The following is a 21,414-nucleotide window of genomic DNA, read 5'->3' as shown; positions in this document are numbered from 1 at the left end:
TGGCCAGTCTCTTCTTATTCCTGTTTAGTTTCCACCCATTATTCCTCGTCTGGCCTTTGGGTGCCTTGGAGAATAGCTTGACCCCCTTCCTCCTCTCTGTGGCAGCCCCTCAAATATTGGAAGATGCTCTCCTGTCTCCCCTGGTCCTTCTCTTCCCTAGGCTAGCCATGTCTCTCTCTCTTTTTTATTATTTTTTCCTTCCTTCTGTCTTCCTTTCCTTCCTTCCTTCCTTCTCTCTCTCTTCTTTCTTGTGCTTTGGAGAGTAGCTAGACCCCTTCCTCTCTGTGGAAGCCCCTCAAATACTGGAAGATGCTCTCCTGTCCCCCCTGGTCCTTCTCTTCCCTAGACTAGACATCCCCAGTTCCTGCAACCGTTCATCCTTTGTTTGAGCCTCCAGGCCTTTGATTGTCTTAGATAGATTCAGATGAACAGAGTTGGAAGGGACCTTGGAGGTCATCTAGTCCAACCCCCCCCTGCCCAAACACCATTTCTGACCAATGGCAGTCCAGTCTCTTCTTGGAAGCTCCAGGGATGAAGCTCCCACAACTTCTCTTCCATGGGTTGATGGTTCTCATTGTCAGGAAATTCCTCCATTTTTCTAGGTTGAATCTCTCCTTGGTCAGTTTCCATCCATTCTTCCTTCTCTGGCCTTCGGGTGCCTTGGAGAAGAGCTTGACCCCCTTCCTCCTCTCTGGGGCAGCCCCTCCAATCTTGGAAGATGCTCTCCTGTCCCCCCTGGTCCTTCTCTTCCCTAGACTAGCCAGGCCCGGTTCCTGCAACCGTTCTTCGTATGTTTGAGCCTCCAGTCCTTTCATCATCCTGGTTGCTCTTCTCTGCACTCTTTCCAGAGTCTCCACATCTTTTAAATATCGTGGTGACCCAAAGTGGAGACATTTGTCTCCCAAGTGTGACGTCCATCCATCCTGAAGTTGCCGAGGCAGCATCTCAGAGGGCCTCCAGCGACAGAGAAAGGGCTCTCCAAAACTGGGCATCCACCTGGGGTTCAAAGTCTCAGCAGCCCCAGAGCCGAGGAAGGGGGTCTTGGCCGGCCCTCAGCCCCCCCCACCCCACCCCTCGAGTGAAGACCCGGAGCAGCTTTAGCAAGATCACAACAACTTTATTCTCCATTATAAGTTCACATTTGGCTAAATGAGCATTCCTGGCCAGGCCAGCAGCCATGCGCCACGCTCAAGCGAGGAAGTGGGGGGGTGGGGGGGAGCAGGCAGCTTCTGTGGGGCTGGCCAAGGGGGGGGGGCTGCGGAAGGAGCAGCGGGACTGGGAAAGGCTCGGCTGCCTCCACAGGCTGAGCAGGCAGCCCGGCAAGGAGGCGAACCTTTAGAAATGGGCTCCAGCCTTCTGGCATCGCCCCCCCCCTTGCCCCTGCCCCCAGCACAAGCCCCTGGCAAGGACCCCCATTCACAGCACAGGAGGGGCCACCCTGAGAATGCAGGGAGCCTCAATTCCCTCTTGGACTTCACAGCAGACCGGGGGGGGGGCACAGCTGCCCCCAAATTCCCTCCTTCACAGACAGAAAACCCCTTTCGATGGGGAGGGGGTGTCAAGCCAGCCAGTTTGGGCCCTTGGAGGTAGGCAACACCAGGGACAGGTCCCCTCTGTTCTCGGCACGGAGCCCCAACCTTTCCCGGGTGGGGGACACGAAGGAGAGAGCCCCCCCCCCAAAACAGGGTGTGGGGAAGGGGCCTGCTCTTTGGGGGAGACCACGGGGATTCCTCGGCTGCTGGCACTCTGGGGGGGATGTCGACCCACGGAAGCTGCCCGGATGAAAACTCATGCTGGTGAGGAAGAGGGCATGGCCTGCAGGGGGTCTTCAGCCCCCCCGCCAGCCTGCCCTTCCAGGGCTTCCGAGGCACGCGGAGGACGGAGGGGGGTGGCAGCATGCAACGTCTGTGATCCAGACTGTCCGGTCAGGCACTTTCGCGGGGCAGGTGGGCCGAAGGGGAGGCAGTTCCACTGGACACAGGCGAAGCTGCGGACGGCTGGTGAGGGGTGGGCTCTGGGAGGTCAGACACCCCCCAACACACACACACAATTAGGAGGAGGCCGCAGACCGGCTAAAGACCAGGCACAATCCGGGGAGGCAGTGGGAGGGGAAGGGGGGGACGGGGGACGCAGGAGCTCAGAGTCTACGCGGCCCACAGTCAAAGCTGTCCGTCGAATCCTGCCCCGGCCCACCACGGCCCCCTCTCCGGGGCACCAAGGCAGCCCCCCTCCCCACTGGAGGGATAGAGAGGAGACCTCCTGCTGTGTACGTGACGGATGGGGAGGCCAGGCCCATATCTGACCCCCTCGGATTAGGGGAGGGGCTTCTTTCTGGGCCAGCAACAGTCCGTGGGGGGGGGGAGCAGGAGGAGTGTGTGGTGGGTGCAGGCAGTCAAGGCACGAAGTTGGAGGAGGAGGAGGGGAGGGGTTGGCTAGCACGACACAGAGCAGAGAAGCGACCTGGAGACCCCGCCCCTCTTAGAAATGCAAGGACGTTTGTGGGGAGGTGGGGCAGCCGTGCTCCTCCCACGATTAAGGCACCCACCGAGAGGGGCTCCCCCCCTCTCCCCTGCCGGATGACGAGACCACAGTGGGTGGGAAGTGCATCATGGGACGAGAGGTTCTTCTCAACCGGGGGGGAGGCTCAGGCGTGGACTCCGGTGGCCTTCTGGATCAGCGGGATCTGCAGGGGGGGGGGGGGAAGAGGCAGAAGATGCAAACCCCACCAGGCATCCCCCCCCCCCCCAAGTCCCCACCACCACCTCTCGGGACTGAGAGGAGCCCCCCCCCCCATCCTGCATCACATGTGGCAGACCTCCCCAGCCAAAGGGAGTCGGAGTGCGAGGAGGCGCACGCAGCTCCGGGGGGGGGGGGGGGGCTTACCTTGGAGAGGTCGACCCCGGTGAGGGCGTGCACAGAGGCCGGGATTTCCGCCAGGAGCCGGTTCACCTCCGAGGTCACCTTGTTGTTGTCTCCGCTGAGGATGACGATCTCGCCCACCTTGGCGAGGGGAGACGAGACCTTGGCCGCGATCTGCGGAGGGAGGGCAGGGGGGAGAGAGAGAGAGTCGGAAAGGGGCCTCGGAGGCCATCTAGACCAACCCCCTGGACACCACTCCAGAGGAATGGTTATGCGATCTCTTCTTAGAAACTCCCGGTGCTGGGAGCATTCGCAACAGGGGTGTCCAAATTTGGGGGGATTTTTAAGACTTGTGGACTTCAACTCCCAGAATTCCCCAGCCAGCTATGCTGGCTGGGGAATTCTGGGAGTTGAAGTCCACAAGTCTTAAAAATCCCCCCAAATTTGGACACCTTTAATTTACAACTTCTGAAGGCAAATTGTTCCACTGATGAATTCTTCTCCCTGTCCGGAAACTGTCCCAAATCCTGCAATTCCTATGATTTTTGTTGCTCTTCTCTGCACTTTTCCCCACAAAGCTTCCACGTCTTTGTAAACAGAATGACAAGAGCTGGAAGGGACCTCGGAGGTCCTCTAGCCCAACCCCCTGCACAGGCAGGAGACCCTATATACTGTTTCATACGAAGGGCTGTCCGACCTCCACGTCTGAACCCCTGACTTCTGGTGGCAAGTGGTTCCACTGGTTTAATTGTTTCTAACTGTCAGGAAGGTTGCTCCTCTCCTTGATCGGTTTCCCGCTGCTTCTCTGGGGCTCTGGGGAATAATTTGACCCCCTCTTCTCTGGGGAAGCCCCTCAAATACCGGGATCTGTCACCCCCGAGTCCTCCTCCTTTTTTGCTAAGGATGGAGGAGGTGCTCAGTGGCTCCACAGGACAGCTGGGCGGGAGGGGAAGGGACCCCCTGCCCTCCCCCCCCCCGCAGGCCAGGTACTCACGTGGGGCAGGGCGTCCAGGACCAGGGCCATCTTGGCGGCCTCCCCGTACTGCTGGTAGGCCTCCGCCTTCAGCTTCATCTTCTCGGCCTCCGCCTTGCCAATGGCCTCGATCACCAGGGCTTCGGCCTCGCCGATCTTCCGGATCTTCTCCCCTTCGGCCTGGGCGATCAGCACCTGCTTGACCCTTCGGAGAGGAAGAGGCCGGGCGCTCGTGAAGGGGGTCCGGGAGTCCCTCAGCCTTCTCGGGCGGGGGTCTTAGAGGGACCTCCAGAGCAGGGGTCTCCAACCTTGGCAATTTTAAGGCCTGTGGACTCCAATCCCCAGAATTCCTCAGCCAGCAAAGCTTTAAGACTGATGGACTTCAACTCCCAGAATTCCTCAGCCAGCAAAGCTTTAAGACTGATGGACTTCAATGCCCAGAATTCCTCAGCCAGCAAAGCTTTAAGGCCTGTGGACTTCAACTCCCAGAATTCCTCAGCCAGCAAAGCTTTAAGACTGGTGGACTTCAATTCCCAGAATTCCTCAGCCAGCAAAGCTTTAAGGCCTGTGGACTTCAACTCCCAGAATTCCTCAGCCAGCAAAGCTTTAAGGCCTGTGACTTCAATTCCCAGAATTCCTCAGCCAGCAAAGCTTTAAGGCCTGTGGACTTCAACTCCCAGAATCCTCAGCCAGCAAAGCTTTAAGGCCTGTGACTTCAATTCCCAGAATTCCTCAGCCAGCAAAGCTTTAAGGCCTGTGGACTCCAATTCCCAGAATTCCTCAGGCAGCAAAGCTTTAAGGCCTGTGGACTCCAATTCACAGAATTCCTCAGGCAGCAAAGCTTTAAGGCCTGTGGACTCCAATCCCAGAATTCCTCAGGCAGCAAAGCTTTAAGGCCTGTGGACTCCAATTCCCAGAATTCCACAGGTCTTAAAGTGGCCACAGTTGGAGACCCCTGCTCTGGAGGGTTGAGCCTTCCAACCTGTGCGCAGGCCTTCCTCGACTTACGACTGCAATTCAGCCCAACGTTTCCGTCGTTACGCGAGATTTATTCAATGAGCTGTGCTTCATTTTACAGCCTTCCGGCCACCCTTAAGGGAATCACTGTGGACGTTCAGCGACTCATGCGGTCGTGAAGTGGGCCTGGCGTCCCCATGGAACGTGCTGGTCAGAAGGGGAAATCAAGTGACCCCGGGGGACACTGCCACCGTTGTAAATACGAGTCAGTTGCTAAGGGCCTGAATTTGGATCGCATGATGCCACGACGGTCGTAAGTGTGAAACACACAGTCCTAAGTCAATTTTTTCAGTGCAGTTGTTTAACTTTGAATGGCCACTAAGCGAAATGTTGTAAGTCGAGGACTACCTGTGAGCGCCTGGGGGGGAGGGGCCTTTCAGAATATCAAAAGGGGTGGGGCTGATCTAATTTTTTCCGGGGGTGTGGTGTGATGTGGCAGAAGGTGGGCACCGCAGTAGAGGAGACTCCCCCCCATGTAGGTCTCTAACCAAGGATCCCCGTCATTTGTGCACATGGGAGATTCAGGAACCCCCCCCAGCCCAGCCCAGCCCAGCGCAAGGCCTCCCGTCCTCTGCTCACTTCTCTCCCTCCGCGATCTCCTGCATGCGGTGGGCCTCGGCCTCGGCCGGCAGCCGGATGGTGGCGATGAGCTCCTTGTCCATCCTCAAGACCTCCTTCTCCTCCACGTCGATCTGCCGCCGGCGCTGAACCACCTCAATCTCGATCTCCTCTTGGCGGATCTTCTGCTGCTCCTTGGCGCCCTGCAGCTCGTAGGCCAGCTGAGCCTGGGCTGACTGTCCGGGGGGGAAAGGAGGAGGCGGTCAGAGGAGGCCGGGAACGGCCAACTGCGAAGGCCGCCTCTTTGCCCGGAGCCCTGCAGGCGGAGGTGGGGGGGAGTTCCCCCTCCAACCCAGAGCTTCTGCGGAGGTTTCTCCTTGCTAACACAGCAGAAGAGGATGGCTTCCCGATTTTCCCACCTGGGGCCATTCTCTCTGCCCCCTTGGCTCTGTCCCCCATCCGAGGCTGGCATAGCTAAAGCACGTGGGGTCCCTGATGGGCTCTCTGTGGTTTTCTAGCAGGCGTTTCATGGCCCAAGTAGGTAACTTCATCAGTGCTAGGAGGGAGGGTTGTGGAGTGGAGGAAGAGGAGAAGGAGAAGAGGAAGGAGTTGGTGGGGGGGAGATTAAGAGGAGCGAGGAGGATTATGGGGTCTTTATTGACGTCTTAGTTTGGCTGTCTTTTTGCAGACGTTTCGTGACCCAACTAGGCAACATCATCAGTGCTAGAAGGGAGCGGGGTTTCCTCTATGTTTATACGCAAGTCTCTTCCCCTGCCAAGTGCTGTTTCCCTTTTGGTGGCTCCTTAATTAAGGAAGTGCAGCTAGAGAATTCCTGGAATCCTGGCACTCAGATGAAGGAGCTATTACGAGGCCTATCGAGGCATTTAATTTCACTCAAAGGAAAGAAAAAAGAAAAAAGAAAAAGGAAAGAAAAAGGCCAAGATTATCTCCCTGCCAAAGATCAACATCTGGGTAAGCAGAGGCTCAAGGAACACGGGAGAAACAAGAAAGCAGCAAATAATTCCCCCCGTCAGGAAACTGACGGACAAAGAAGCCAAGGGACCTTCTTCCCACCAACCCTGGCAGGGCAACGGGTGACACATCAACAGGCAGCAAACCCCGCGCCCTGTGGGCACTGATGATGTCACCTAGTTGGGTCATGAAACGTCCGAGAGAAAAGCACCCAAATTCTACTCCTTTCTAGCACTGACGATATTACCTAGCTGGGCCACGAAACGTCTCAAATCAACAGCAGCACCAAGGGCACCACTGTCCTCCCCTCCCTCCTCCCCGCAAACCCCACTTCCTTCCGGCACTGATGATGTCGCCTAGCTGGGTCATGAAACGCCTGTGAGAAGACCCCCAGGACCCCCCCCAGAGCCCAACCCTGAGCTCCGGCTGTCCTCGTCTGCCGGTCTCTACGGAGGGCCCCCAGGGCTTCCTGCCAGGAGCGTCCCCCGCTTTTCCCTTCTGCAGCTTCTGACCTTAATGTTGATCTCCTGAGTGAAGGCGGCCTTCTGCATTTCAAAGGCCCTCTTGGAGTCGGCCACCTTGGTGTCCGCCATGAACTTCACGTCCAGCATCTCCTTCTTGCACTCGGCCTCCTGCAGCGACAAGAAGCACACGGCCGCTCAGCCGGGTCCCCCGGGGCCCTCCAGGGAAGAAGAGGAAGGGCCGGCCCAGGGGGCTTCGCTCACTCCACGTACCCGGATGCCGGCATCTCGCTCGGCCTCGGCCACCCCGATATCGGCATCTCGCTGGACCACGGCAATCTGGGTTTTCCCCAGGGAGCTCAGGTAGCTGACTTTATCGTAGACGTCCTGCAAGGGAAAGAAGGGGGACGGTCAAGGGTGGCTCTGGGCTGGACCCCCCTCAGAAGGGTGAGAAATGCCTCCTCAGCACGTTCCAGAGTGCCCCTGAATTGGGACTTCAACTCCCAGAATGCCTCCCAGCCACTGTGTATGGAACAATTCCCAGAATCCCTCATCCACCATCTGTGGACTTCAACTCCCAGAAGCCCAGTCATTGTGTTTGGACTTCAACTCCCAGAAGCCCAGTCACCATGTTTGGACTTCAACTCCCAGAATCCCTCATCCACTGTGTTTGGACTTCAACTCCCAGAATCCCCCATCCACCGTCTGTGGACTTCAACTCCCAGAAGCCCAGTCACCGTGTTTGGACTTCAACTCCCAGAATCCCTCATCCACCGTCAGTGGACTTCAACTCCCAGAAGCCCAGTCACCGTGTTTGGACTTCAACTCCCAGAAGCCCAGTCACCGTGTTTGGACTTCAACTCCCAGAATCCCTCATCCACCATCAGTGGACTTCAACTCCCAGAAGCCCAGTCACCGTGTTTGGACGTCAACTCCCAGAATCCCTCATCCACCATCAGTGGACTTCAACTCCCAGAAGCCCAGTCACCGTGTTTGGACTTCAACTCCCAGAATCCCTCATCCACTGTATGTCAGGCCCCAAACCAAAAATGAGAGGTGGGGATTCTTCCAAGCTGAGCTCTTTAGCGTCTTCAGACCTCTAGAGCAGGGCTGTCCAAACTTGGGAACTTTAAGACTTGTGGACTTCAACTCCCAGAATTCTCCAGCCAGCCACGATCACGTGACCAATTCTCCATGCTGGCTGGGGAATTCTGGGAGTTGAAGCCCACAAGTCTTTTTTTTAAAAAAACAATTTTTGTTTTTAAACAATGACAAACATAAAAATAAAATAAAATAAAATAAAAAAGCCATCTTCCATTACAAGTTGTAGAAAGTGTGTCAGATGGTTACAGTATTTCAGTGTTTCTCAACCTTGGCAACTTGAAGATGTCCGGACTTTAACTCCCAGAATTCCCCAGCCAGCGAATGCTGGCTGGGGAATTCTGGGAGTTGAAGTCCAGACATCTTCAAGTTGCCAAGGTTGAGAAACACTGCAGTATTTCCATGCATCTCTTCCATAGTCACCACCTGCTTTTCATATCAAATCGCGTATTTTAAATTCACCTGTATTCATGTATGTCACTATTATTACAGCTCAACCTTAATTTGACTATAATTGTTTTTAACGTCCTTTTATATATAATATTCAAAATCTAGAATAGGATTATATAAAAACATTCCATTAAATCTTCCTAAAATCATCCAATCACAATACATCTTTACAACATATTCTAGATAAAGCTTTTAAACCTCCTCTCATAATCTCCATATATTGTTCCTATAAAATTTCATATTATCACACTCATATATCTATATGTATTGTTATCATTATTAATCATTATTTACCTATAGCTATTGTCGCTTCATTTTATACATACTACTAGTAAACCAAATTTAGCTTAATTTTTTATTATACATTTTCATTGCATCAACCTGTATCCCCCAGAAATAGTACGGTCTTATATCTCTTGCCATTTGCAGCATTAATGTTCTAGTTACTTTCTCAATAAATCTTATATAAACCTCCCGTGGCCACATGCTGTTCCTTTCATATGTCACAAAAGCTTGAAACCAGACATCTGCTCTTTCCATCAGCTTATCTTTGGTTATCACTAGTGCTTCTATCAAGATTTCTCTTCTTATCTCCGCCAATTTTTCTCTCTTTTCTTCTCCTGTGCTTTGAAGCCTGGGGTAGAGTTCCCAAGTTTGGACAAGCCCTGCTGGATTGAAGCCTCGACTCTCTGGGAGCTATTAGGGAGGAGCCGTCTTCCCCCCTCCTCTTTCTCTCCCCTAGGCTCTCTGGGGGGCTCCCCCTCCCTCCTGCCCAAAGGCTCCCCGCCCTCCGCGCCTCATCCCCTCCTACCTTGATAGTGAAGCTGAGGATCTCGATGCCCATCCTGCCCACATCCGGCGCTGCCACCTCCCGCACCAGCTTGGCAAACTGGTCTCGGTCCTGATAGATCTGTTCCACCGTCAGAGTGCCTGCAAGGCCGAGCATTTATTTTATTATTTATTTATTAATAAAATTTATAGGCCGCCCAATCCCGGAGGACTCCGGGCGGCTTACAAAAAGAAGGAAAGAAGTAATAAAAATAAGAGAAACATGCAGCCACAAAACACACACACGTGTAGAAAAACACAAACACTAACAGCCGAGACGGAGGGAGGGGGGGCAACTCCCAAAAGGGACTCCGTTGCCTGGGTTTGCAGGCGGTTATTGACAGTCCTCGACTTACAAGTGTTCACTTAGTGACTGTTCGAAATTACAACAGCACTGAAAAACGTCGGGTGAGAGGTTTTCACACAGGTGATCCCCCTGGAGCATCCCCAGGGTCACGTGATCAGAATTGGGACACTTGGCAACTTGGCACGTATTTATGACAGCTGCAACTAACCCCCTTGGCAGCCTTCTGACAAGCAGAATGGGAGAGTGGGAAGGGACCTCGGAGGTCTTCTAGTCCAACCCCCTGCTCCAGCCGGAGACCCTAGATTCGTGATGGCGAAGGTTTGGCACGTGTGCCACAGGTGGCATGCGGAGCCCTCTCTGTGGGCATGCCAGCTCTCGCCCCAGCTCAGCTCCACTGTGCATGTGCTTGCGCCTCCCGCCAGCCAGCTGATTTTCAGGTCTCTGCAGTGCATGCACGGTGTGTGTGTGTGTGAGGTGCATGTGGGAGATGCATGCGCATGGGTCATGCACGCATGTATGGGAGGCGTGGGGAGTGACAGTGCGCCCCCCATGCTCTGTTTTTGGTCTTCAGGGAGGCTCACTGGGCCCAAAATGGGGCATGCGTGGGGGGTTGTGGGTGAGGGTCGTGCACAGGGGGGAGGGTACACGTGTATGTGTTGTTGTGTGCCCTTTCAGCTCGCAACGACAAAAAGGTTAGCCATCCCTGCCCTCTGCCATTCCGGACAAATGGTTGTCCAGTCTCTTCTTGAGAAGCTTCTGGTGGCAAGTAGTTCCATTGGTTAATTGTCCTCACTGCTATTTCTCCTTAATTCTACCTTGCTGCTCTCCTTATCTTTCATCCATTGCTTCTCATCTTTCCTCCTAGTGCTCTGGAGCAGTGTTTCTCAACCTTGGCAACTTGAAGATGTCTGGACTTCAACTCCCAGAATTCCCCAGCCAGCGAATGCTGGCTGGGGAATTCTGGGACTTGAAGTCCAGACATCTTCAAGTTGCCAAGGTTGAGAAACACTGCTCTGGAGAATAGGTGGACCCTCCCTCTGCTTTGGGACAGCCTCTCAACTGTCGGGACATTATCATGTCTCCCCCCCCGGGTCCTTCTTTTCAAACTAGACCTACCCAGTTCCTGCAACCGTTCTTCATATGTTTTAATTTCCATGCATTTAATCCTCTTGGTTGCTCTTCTCTGCACTCTTTCTAGAGTCTCTGCATCTTTTTTTTACATCTTGGCGACCAAAACCGAATGCAAATATCCCAAGTGTGGCCTTACCAAGGCCTTGTAAAGTGGTATTAACCCTTCGCGTGATCTTGATTCCCTCCCTCTGTTGATGCAGCCTAGAACTGTGTTGGCTTTTTTGGCAGCTGCTGCCCACGGCTGGCTCCTATTTCAATGGTCGTCCACTAGGACTCCAAGATCCCCGATTCACAGTTACTGCTATTGAGCCAGATATGCCACCTATTCTTCTTGGATGAGAAGTTAAATGTTTTCAAGGGGGGAAAAAAAACCTCCGATCACCTTTTGGAAAAAGCATCTTTGGGGCAAGCATGACCTGGACGGCTGACACATCTTCCATCCTAAGTTCACCTGGCCTCACAAGGCAGAGCAGCCTCAGAGCCAGGAGGCGGTTTGGGGTTCAGGTGGAGGGCCCTGCAGGCCATTTGCTGTTTACTGTTTATTAAATTTATAGGCCGCCCAATCCCGAAGGACTCCGGGCGGCTTACAGAAACAAGAATTAAAAAAAAAATTAAAAAGGGATTAAAAAACAAATAAAACACAACAATTTTAAAAGAGACACAACATGCACCCAGTGTAAGCGGGGCTGGACCTCAATCCCGAGGTCAACAGCCCCAGGCCTGCCGGAATAGCCAGGTTTTGTAGCTTTTGGTGCTCTACATGGGGCAGCCCTTGAAGAGCATTCGGAGACTTCAGCTTGTCCAGAACGCAGCCACGCGAGCGATCGTGGGTGCACCTCGGTTCACCCACGTAACACCTATCCTCCGTGAGCTGCACTGGCTGCCTATTGGTCTCCGGATACGCTTCAAGGCGCTAGTCGTCACTTATAAAGCCCTTCATGGTATTGGACCTGGGTACTTGAGAGACCGCCTGCTGCCAATTACCTCCACTAGACCCATTAGATCACACAGATTAGGCCTCCTCCGAATTCCATCCGCCGGCCAGTGTCGACTGGCGACTACCCGGAGGAGGGCCTTCTCTGTGGCTGCTCCGACCCTTTGGAACGATCTCCCCGTGGAGATTCGAACCCTCACCACCCTCCAGGCCTTCCGCAAAGCCCTCAAAACCTGGCTGTTCCGACAGGCCTGGGGCTAAAGAGCTGTTGCCCCCGTCTTGAATGGTATGACTGCTGTGTGTTTTTAAATTATATATTGTTATGCTTGTTTTTTAAATTTTTTGTCTGTATCCCCCTTCCCCGGTTCGAGTTGTGAGCCGCCCTGAGTCCCCTTCGGGGGAAAAGGGCAGCATATAAATACAAAAATACAATAAACTGAAACTTTTCAGAAGGCCATGAGAGTGGGAAGGGTCCGGATCTCTGTGGGCAGCTCATTCCATAGGGCCGGAGCGGCAACAGAGAAGGCCCTGCTCCGAGGCGTCGCCAGCCGGCATTGTCCAGCTGATGGCACCTGCAGAAGGCCCATCCTGTGCGATCTTATCGGTGTTAGGGAGGTGTGCGGCAGAAGACCGTAGATTTATTCATGACTGCTGTAAGCCATCTCCCCCCCGGCCGATACGCACCCAGGATGGACCGGAGGTGTCCCTCCAAGGTCTGCAGAACGACGTTCTTGATGTCCTGCACGTTCTTCCCCAAGAACTGCTCACAAGCGACGGCCAAGAGCTCCTTGTCGGTCATTATTTTCACCTGCAGGCCGAAGGGAGGCAGCATGAGAAGGGCCGGCGGCTCAGCCGGAGGTGGTGGACAATTGCTTGGCTTTTAGGAATCCTGGCTCGGCCGGACTGGCTTCCCAAAGGCCGGCCAGAGGAGAGGGAACCCCCTCAGCCAGCCCAGATACCAGGAGAAGGACCCAAGGAGAGGAATGGGCTGCCCTCCAACGTGGGCACAAAAGCGGTGAATTCAGGCGAAACCTCCTTAGGGACTTGTGTGCTGCTACGTTCAAGTGGGTTCTATTTTAAAGAGAGTCCCCGCCCCCACTCCCCGGCACAAAAGGGGGTGCTTCCAATTAACTAGACCAGTACGGGAGGTCCCCGACTTACAACAGACTGCTCAAAGTTACAACGGCACTGAAAAACACTGCCGTTTCACACTTGTGGCCGGTGGAGGATTCCCCGTGATCAAAATTTGCAGCTGGCTCCTATTTACAACGGTCGCATTGTCCCGGGTATGTGACGTGATCCCCTTTTGCAACCTTCTGACGAGCGAAGTCAATGGAGAAGCCAGATTCACTTAGCAAGTGTGGGGACTAATCTAAGCACTGCCCTGATTTGCTTAACAACGGCCATGAAATGGGGCAAAATTGTTTTCAACAGCTGTCTCACTTAGCAGTGAAAATTTTGGGCTCAATTGTGGTCGTAAGTCGAGGTCTACCAGTGTTTTTGTCAACCTTATAAACTTTTTAAGATCGGAGGACTTCAACTCCCAGAATTCTCCAGCCAGCAGGCTGGGGAATTCTGGGAGCTGAAGTCCACTTATCTTAAAAAGTTTATAATTGTGAAAAATATTGCTCTATTTGAACTGAGGGATCATTTCTATACTGTCCCCCAAGACCTGTGGCTTCGTATAGATATTAAATCCCTATTTCTTTTTGGCCACTTGAAGATGGGTGGACTTCAACTCCCACAATGCTCCAGCTTGCTAGCTTCTCAATTTCCTGCTGGCTGGGGAATTCTGGGAGTTGAAGTCCACCTATCTTGAAAGTTTGTAAGTTGAAAAATATTGGTCTATTACTCTATTTGAACTGATGGGCCATTCTACACTGCCCCTCAGATCTGGGGTGCTTGGGCGCCCCAGGTGCCCCCGACATGAGTGACATCAAACTGGCCATGCCCCCCCCGGACACCCCCCCCCTCCGAGGTCAAACACAACCCTGATGCGGACCTCAATGAAATTGAGTTTTACGTCCCTGATATAGTGTTAAATCCCCATTTCCTTGGCCACGCCAAGATGGGTGGACTTCATTACCCACAGTGCTCCAGCTGGCTGCTTTCCTGAGTTCCTGCTGGTGGGGAATTCTGGGAGTTGAAGTCCACCCACCTCCAAATGGGCAAGATTGATAGTCCAGGCAAAAATCAGTACCACATTCTATGGTTAAGCCTCTTTTTATGCTTCTCTTCCTCCCACAGCCCTTGCCCGGCTGCCTTGGCTTCCTTAATTTAATTTAATTTAATTTAAGCAAGGCCTTTTCCCACCCTCTCAATCGTGCCCCCCCTTCCCTATCCCCCACTTTCGGGACCCCATGATTATTCTGCAAACATAGCAAAGGGGAGATACAGGTAGTCCTTGACTTATAACGGTTTGCTTAGGGACCATTCGGCTCAGAGGTAGGTTGCTCCTGGTTTGGGCGAACCGGTAGTAGCGGGAGACTCCACCCCCCCCCCCGCCCAGACGCTTCTGCGCATGCACAGAAGAATTGTGCGTGCACCAGTAGAAAAAAAAAAAAAAAAAAAAAAAGGAAACCCACCACCCCTGGAAAAAAGGGGCTTATAACCGTTCCCGCCCCCCCAGTTATGAGCACTGCAGAATCCCCGCTGCAAAATCCAGACCCTTGGCAACGGACTCATATTTATGACGGTCGCAGTGTCGTGAAGCCGCTTTTGCGACCGTCTGACAATCAAAGCCGATGGGGAAATTGGATTCGCTTAACAACCCTGTTACCCAACTTAAGAACCGCTGGCATGAAAGGGTCGTAAAACGGGAGAAAAACTCACTCCACGTCCGTTTTGCTTAGTAACAGAAGTTTTGGCTTCCGCTGTGGTCGTAAGTCGAGGACTACCCATATTTTGGGATCAAGGCAAGGAATCCAGAAGAGGAGGGGCTCTGCTAAAACTGTGCAGGGGTCAGTAAATGGGTCAATTTCCTGCCTTGGGAAGAGGGTTAGGCTAGGTGACCTCCAAAGCCCCTTCCAGCCTTAGTTCACCTTGGTTCAATTCTGAGAGCCAGTGACGAAGATGGGCAGCCTCAGAAACTCAACACATACATGAATTTTGAAGCCGGCCTCTTCAGTTTGACAAGGTTCCCTCCTAAACACAGGCTGCAGGCAGTATTCAACTTATGTCCGTTTTGTTTAGCGCCCGTCAGCAGTGCAAAAACACTGACTTGTGACTGGCCGACGCAGCATCCCCGTGATCCAAATTTGGGCATGGGGCAAACCAGCATTTAACATGATCGCAGCATGCCTGGGGGGGTTAGGGGATTGTCAACAAGCAAAATCAATGGAGAATCCAGCCGGATTTAGGACATGGAATAGACAGGGTTGGAAGGGACCTTAAAGGACTTCTAGTCCAGCCCTCATCAGGGGTCTCCAACCATGGCCACTTTTAAGCCTTGGGGACTGGAGACTTTTAATGACCCCATAATCCCTTGTGGGGTGGAGTCTGGGCAACTGAATGAAGCTAGCAGAGTTTCATGGCCAGATGCCTTTCCTGTTGCCATTGCGGAGTTTTGTTCAGCAGATATATTCTCTATATCACTCCCGACACACACTTCCTGGCTGCATGTGGTGCTACACAACCGCAACTGATTGGCTTAACAACCATGGCAGGAAAAGATGGTAAAAACCAGCCATGATTTTCCCTAAACCGCTGTCTTGCCTAGCGAGCTTAATTCTCCTCCCAACCGCGGTCGTAAGTCAAGGACAATCTGTATACACTGAAACCCTAGGAGAGAACAATCAAAGGTGGTTAAATTGGCTAGAAAATCAGGCCCAGGTGCATACCACCAGGTACATGTCCAGGGGATGGACCACGGAGGGGCGTGGCCTTGGCACTCTTCCAGGATCAAGGATGGAGGCGTGGGGGGGGGGATTTGCAAAAGCCCCCCTCTGATTCCATCAGGCCCGGATAACCCAAAAGGAAACCACTCAAGTGAGAATGCTCTGCACATCTGTCCAGAATCCAGATGTTGTTGCCAGCAGCTGCTATGGAATTGAGGGGAAATTTCCTGACAGTGAGGACAATTAGCCAGTGGAACAGCTTGCCACCAGACATTGCAGGTGCACCATCACTGGAGGTTTTTAAGAAGAGACTGGATAGAAATGGTAGAGGTTCTCCTGCTTGAGCAGGGGGCTGGACTAGAAGACCTCCAAGATCCCTTCTAGATCCTGCCCTCCCAAACCTGGTCCGTAACATGAACAGAGGGCAGGTCGGTAGGAAAGACCAGGATTAGCCTAGCTGCCACTAATACAGGTAGTCCTCGATTTACGACCTCTTATTTAGTGACTGTTCGAAATTACAATGGGGATTGAAAAAAAGTGATTTATGATGGGTTTTTCACACTTAACGACCATTGCAACGTTCCATAGGTTGATTGTTCTCACTGTCAGAAAGAACCTCCTTATTTCCAGGTTGAATCTCTCCTTGGTCAGTTTCCATCCATTCCTCCTTCTCTGGCCTTCAAAGGCTTTGGAGAATAGCTTGACCCCTTCCTCCTCTCTGGGGCAGCCCCTCAAATATTGGAAGATGCTCTCCTGTCTCCCCTGGTCCTTCTCTTCCCTAGACTAGCCAGGCCCAGTTCCTGCAACTATTCTTCATATTACAGATTACAGATGAACAGAGTTGGAAGGGACCTTGGAGGTCATCTAGTCCAAGCAGGAGACCCTACACCATTTCTGACCGATGGCAGTCCAGTCTCTTCTTGAAAGCCTCCAGGGATGAAGCTCCCACAACTTCTGAAGGCAACTTGAAAGCTCCCACAACTTCTGAATAACAATAACAGAATAACAGAGTTGGAAGGGATCTTGGAGATCATCTAGTCCAGCCCCCTGCCCAAGCAGGAGATCCTACACTGTTTCTGACCGAGGGCCAGTCTCTTCTTGTTCCTGTTTAGTTTCCATCCATTATTCGTTCTCTGGCCTTCAGGAGCTTTGGAGAACAGCTGGACCCCCTTCCTCCTCTCTGTGGCAGCCCCTGCATCTTATCAGAAGATGCTCTCCTCTCTCCCCTGGCCCTTCTCTTCCCTAGACTAGCCAGGCCCAGTTCCTGCAACCGTTCATATGTTTGAGCCTCCAATCATCCTCTCATCATCCTGGTTGCTCTTCTCTGCCCTCTTTCCAGAGTCTCCACATCTTTTTTATATTGTGATGACCAAAGCTGGACGCAGGGTTCCAGGTGGGGCCTTAATAAGCCTTTATAGAGATTAGTATCTTCCTTGATCTTGATTGAATCCCTCTGTTAATGCAATTTAGGATGGCGTTGGCATTTTTGGCTGCCGCGGCACACACCTGGCTCACATTTAAGGGACCGTCCACTAAGACCCCCAGATCCTTCACAGTTCCTGCTGTTAAGCCTGGTTTCACCCAGTCTATATGTGCAGTTCCAGCAGGACTGGGGTGACAGCCGAGGGCTGCTCCCCAGGGCTCGAGATCCAGACTGGGGCCTGGATAGCAGCAGAGATGGTCTCTTTCTATCCCTTATGCCCTACTCTGCGCCTTAAATCGGGGTTAGCAGCTTTTGAGACTTGTGGACTTCAACTCCCAGAATTCCCCAGCCAGCAAGGGGAATTTGATGGATATCACATATTCCAGCTTTCAAATCATGTGTTTCCTTAAAAATAAGACCCAATGGGAAAAATAAGCCCTAACGTGATTTTTCAGGATGCTCATAAGCCCCACTGCAAAAATTAAGCCCCAGTTAACTGTCAGCCAGATAGGTGCATTTAGTACCGCATTTCCCTGAAAATAAGGGCTAACTTTTAAGGAAGCCCCAATGCGCCTTTTGGAACAAAAATGTATAAGATCCGGTCTTATTTTCAGGGAAACACGGGGTGTCAGTCATGTATGGCATAAAGCTACTCATTACTGGTGACATGTTGGCCTTAATACAGGTAGTCCTCAACTTAACAGTTCATTTAGTCAAAGTTACAATGGTAATACGTAACTTATAAGGGAAGGGGTGGCTCAGTGGCTAAGACGCTGAGCTTGTTGATCAGAAAGGCCGGAAGTTCGGCGGTTCAAATCCCTAGCGCCGCATAACGGAGTGAGCTCCCGTGACTTGTCCCAGCTTCTGCCAACCGAGCAGTTTGAAAGCAGGTAAAAAGTGCAAGTAGAAAAATAGGAGCCACCTTTGGTGGGAAGGGAACAGCCTTCCGTGCGCCTTCAGGCGTTGAGTCATGCCGGCCACATGACCATGGAGACGTCTTCGGACAGCGCTAGCTCTTCGGCTTTGAAACGGAGATGAGCAGCGGCCCCTGGAGTCGGGAACGACTGGCACAGGTGTGCCAGGGGAACCTTTTACTTTTTTACCTAAGTAACTTATGACCATTTTTCACACTTACAACCATTGCAGCATCTCCAATGATCACGTGATCAAAATCCAAATGCTTGGCAACTGGCTTGTACTTAGGACGGTTCAGGCAGCGCCCCGGGGGTCACGTGATCCGCTTTTGCGACCTTGTGACCAGCAGTCAATGGGGAAGCCGGATTCATTCGACAACCGTGTGACTCACTTAACAACTGCAATGATTCACTTAACAAGAAGTGGCAAGAAAGGCTGTAAAATAGGACAAAATTCTCTTGCCTCACTTAGCAACAAAAATTGGGCCCAATTGTGGTCGTAAGTCGAGGACTACCTGCATACTAATTCACGGTTGACATGGTCTAAATATATTCCCATCCCAACCTGTAGTAAATTCTATAATCTCATAGCTGGGATGTGGGGTTTTTGTGTCTTTATTTCCTACGTATGTTATTATTTGTGAAATGCTACAGAGTTTTTTTTCCATTTGTGTTTGTTTTGCATATCTGAAGTTTCTTTTTTCTGTCTTTAGCAAAAACACATTTTTTTCCTATTTTTCCCCACGGGGTGCTCAGCATGGATGTAAGCAACCTCTCCACAGGTACCGTATTTTTCGGAGTATAAGACGCACCAGGATTTTCAAGAGGTAAATTTAAAAAAAAAAAAGGTTTTTGCACTCTGCAGGCCTCCCAAAACCACTGCAAGCCTCGTTTTTTGTGAAAACGGAGCATGCAGAGAGTTTTAAGAGGCCTGCAAAGTGCCCCTGGGGGCTGGGGTGGGGGCATTTTTCGCTCATTTGTACCCTCCCCAGCCCCCAGGAGCACTTTGCAGGCCTCTTAAAACTCTCTGCATGCTCCGTTTTTGCAAAGGGGGCGGGGTTTCGGGAGGCCAAAAATGCTGTATTCAGTGTATAAGAGGCACCCTTTGCAACACAAACTGTTCCACTGATTAATTGTTCTCACTGTCAGGAATTCCTCCTCAGTTCTAGGTTGCTTCTCTCCTTGATTAGTTTCCACCCATTGCTTCTTGTTCTGCCCTCAGGTGCCTTGGAGGATAGCTTGACTCCCTCTTCTTTGGGGCAACCCCTGAGATATTGGAAGACTGCTCTCCTGTCTCCCCTGGTCCTTCTTTTCATTCAACTAGACCTACCCAGTTCCTGCAACCGTTCTTCATATGTTTGAGCCTCCAGTCCCCTCATCCTCTTTCTTGCTCTTCTCTGCCCTCTTTCCAGAGTCTCCGCATCTCTTCTACATTGAATTGTTTTAAATTTTTGCCAGTTCACATTTTTATTTCTCCCTCTTTGGCATCCGTTCCTGAATGCTTCTATGCCACCCCTTCTTCGGTATTAATGTAGCTCTTCTCCCGCCGTGAGTTGGCCGTGGGGAGTGGTCCTAGACCCAGGGGCCTTGGGTTAGAGTAGGACGAAAAAGGAGATCCCTTCTTTTAAATAATCCTACAGTAGTTTGGGTTGTATCGCTAGCCCTTCAATTACTGTGGATCTGGCTGAAGGTAGCTGGCTGGGGGATTCTGGGAGTTGAAGTCCACCCCTCTTAAAAGTTGCCAAAGGTAAGAACTGCTGGTCTAATCAAACCCCTGAAAATAAAAAAAAACAGGCATCAAGGAAGTTGCAGACAAAGAGAAATCCCAGCTCCCTGTGGGAAATAGGCCTCATCCCATCAGCCTCTTAGAAGGTCTTCCCACAGAGGAATTTCCATCTCAGTCCTTCATTTTTAAACATCCCTAGGATTAGGAAGGGACCAACGGTGCGGGCCCAATCCGGTGCACCAGCTAGCACCCCAAAGAGGAAATAAACGGGGCCCATGGTGCCCTCTGAGCTGCGTGGTTTTCTTGCAAACGTTTCATGACCCAACTAGGTAATGTCATCAGTGCTAGAAGGGAATGAGCTTTGCTCTCTGTATATATATATATACAGAGTATATATATATATATACATATATATATATATATACACAAGGGATTTGGAGAGAACATTCGCGGCTCCTGGTTGAAGTTGTGGGGTCCTTCATGCTCTCTGGGCTTGGTGGATTCCTTGCGGGCGTTTCATGATTCAACTAGGTGACATTGTCAGGGCTAGAAGGGAGGAGGAGGAGGGAGGAGGAGACGAGAACCATGGAGGGACCTTAGTGCTCTCTGAGCTGGGTGGTTTTCTTGCAGACATTTCATGACCCAACTGGGGAACGTCATCAGTGCTCGAAGGGAGTGGGTGTGTGGAGTGGAAGAGGAGGAAGTAGAAGAGGAGCAGAAACGTGGAGTCCCTGATGCTTCTCTGAGCTGGGATGTTATCTTGTAGATGTTTCATGACCCAACTAGGTAACGTCATCAGTGCTGGGAGGGAGGGGGGTTTGGGGAGAGGAGGAGGAGGAGGAGGAGGAGGATGAAGACAGTGGGGTCCTCGGTGCTCTTTGAGCTTGGTTTTCTTCTTGCCGAGGTGAGAGGTGGCGCAGTGGTTAGAGTGCAGTACTGCAGGCCACTTCAGCTGACTGTTATCTGCAGTTCAGCGGTTCAAATCTCACCGGCTCAGGGTTGACTCAGCCTTCCATCCTTCCGAGGTGGGTAAAATGAGGACCCGGATTGTTGTTGGGGGTGATATGCTGACTCTGTAAACCGCTTAGAGAGGGCTGAAAGCCCCATGAAGCGCTATATAAGTCTAACTGCTATTGCTATCTATCTATCTATCTATCTATCTATCTATCTATCTATCTATCTATCTATCTATCTATCTATTTATCTATCTTACTTTCTCTTTCATATCTATCTATCTATCTATCTATCTATCTATCTATCTATCTATCATCTATCTATCTATCTATCTATCTATCTATCTATCTATCTATTATCTATCTATCTATCTATCTATCTATCTATCTGTCATCTATCTATCATCTATCTATCTATCTATCTATCTATCTATCTATCTGTCATCTATCTATCATCTATCTATCTATCTGTCTGTCTGTCTGTCTGTCTGTCTGTCTGTCTGTCTGTCTGTCTGTCTGTCTGTCTGTCTGTCTGAAATGAGGACCCAGACTGTGGGGGCGATATGCTGACTCTGTAAACCACTTAGAGAGGGCTGAAAGCCCTATGAAGCAGTAGATAAGTCGAACTGCTATTGCTATTGCAGACATTTCATGACCCAACTAGGCAACATCATCAGTGCTAGAAGGGAGGGTTGTGGAGATGGGGAAGAGGAAGGGAAGAGGAGAGAATTATGGGGTCCTTATTGATGTCTGAGCTTGGTTTTTTTCCCAGATGTTTAATTACCCAACCAGGGAACGTCATCAGTGCCAGAAGCCAGTGGGGTTTACTCTCTATAAAACGACAGCCCTTTCTTGTAGCACTGATGACGTACCCTAGTTGGGGGATGAAACGTCTGCAAGGAAACCACCAAGCTCAGGGAGCAGCAAGCACCCCACGTTTCATGGGTACAAAATAGGCACCCCAAGTAGCG

General features: G+C 51.6%; 1 protein-coding gene across 3 annotated transcripts in view; it reads right to left on the bottom strand.

The window, feature by feature from the left end:
* Positions 1-1,096: 1,096 nt before the first annotated feature.
* Positions 1,097-21,414, bottom strand: part of LOC116507831 (flotillin-2) — a 45,180-nt gene continuing 24,862 nt past the window's right edge. For all 3 annotated transcript variants that reach the window (XM_032216168.1, XM_032216167.1, XM_032216169.1), the window contains 8 exons: positions 12,276-12,399; positions 9,203-9,321; positions 7,114-7,227; positions 6,892-7,011; positions 5,429-5,643; positions 3,854-4,037; positions 2,884-3,033; positions 1,097-2,683 (listed from right to left, as the gene is read on the bottom strand). In XM_032216168.1, coding sequence (XP_032072059.1) covers positions 2,645-2,683; positions 2,884-3,033; positions 3,854-4,037; positions 5,429-5,643; positions 6,892-7,011; positions 7,114-7,227; positions 9,203-9,321; positions 12,276-12,399 — 1,065 coding nt within the window. In that variant the 3' untranslated portion in view covers positions 1,097-2,644. The remainder of the gene's footprint in view (positions 2,684-2,883; positions 3,034-3,853; positions 4,038-5,428; positions 5,644-6,891; positions 7,012-7,113; positions 7,228-9,202; positions 9,322-12,275; positions 12,400-21,414) is intronic.

This window comes from Thamnophis elegans, chromosome 4 (genome assembly GCF_009769535.1).
Source record: "Thamnophis elegans isolate rThaEle1 chromosome 4, rThaEle1.pri, whole genome shotgun sequence".
Classification (NCBI taxonomy): Eukaryota; Metazoa; Chordata; class Lepidosauria; order Squamata; family Colubridae; genus Thamnophis; species Thamnophis elegans.
The sequence above is the reverse complement of the archived record's forward strand: the minus strand, read 5'-3'. Positions and strand labels throughout refer to the sequence as shown.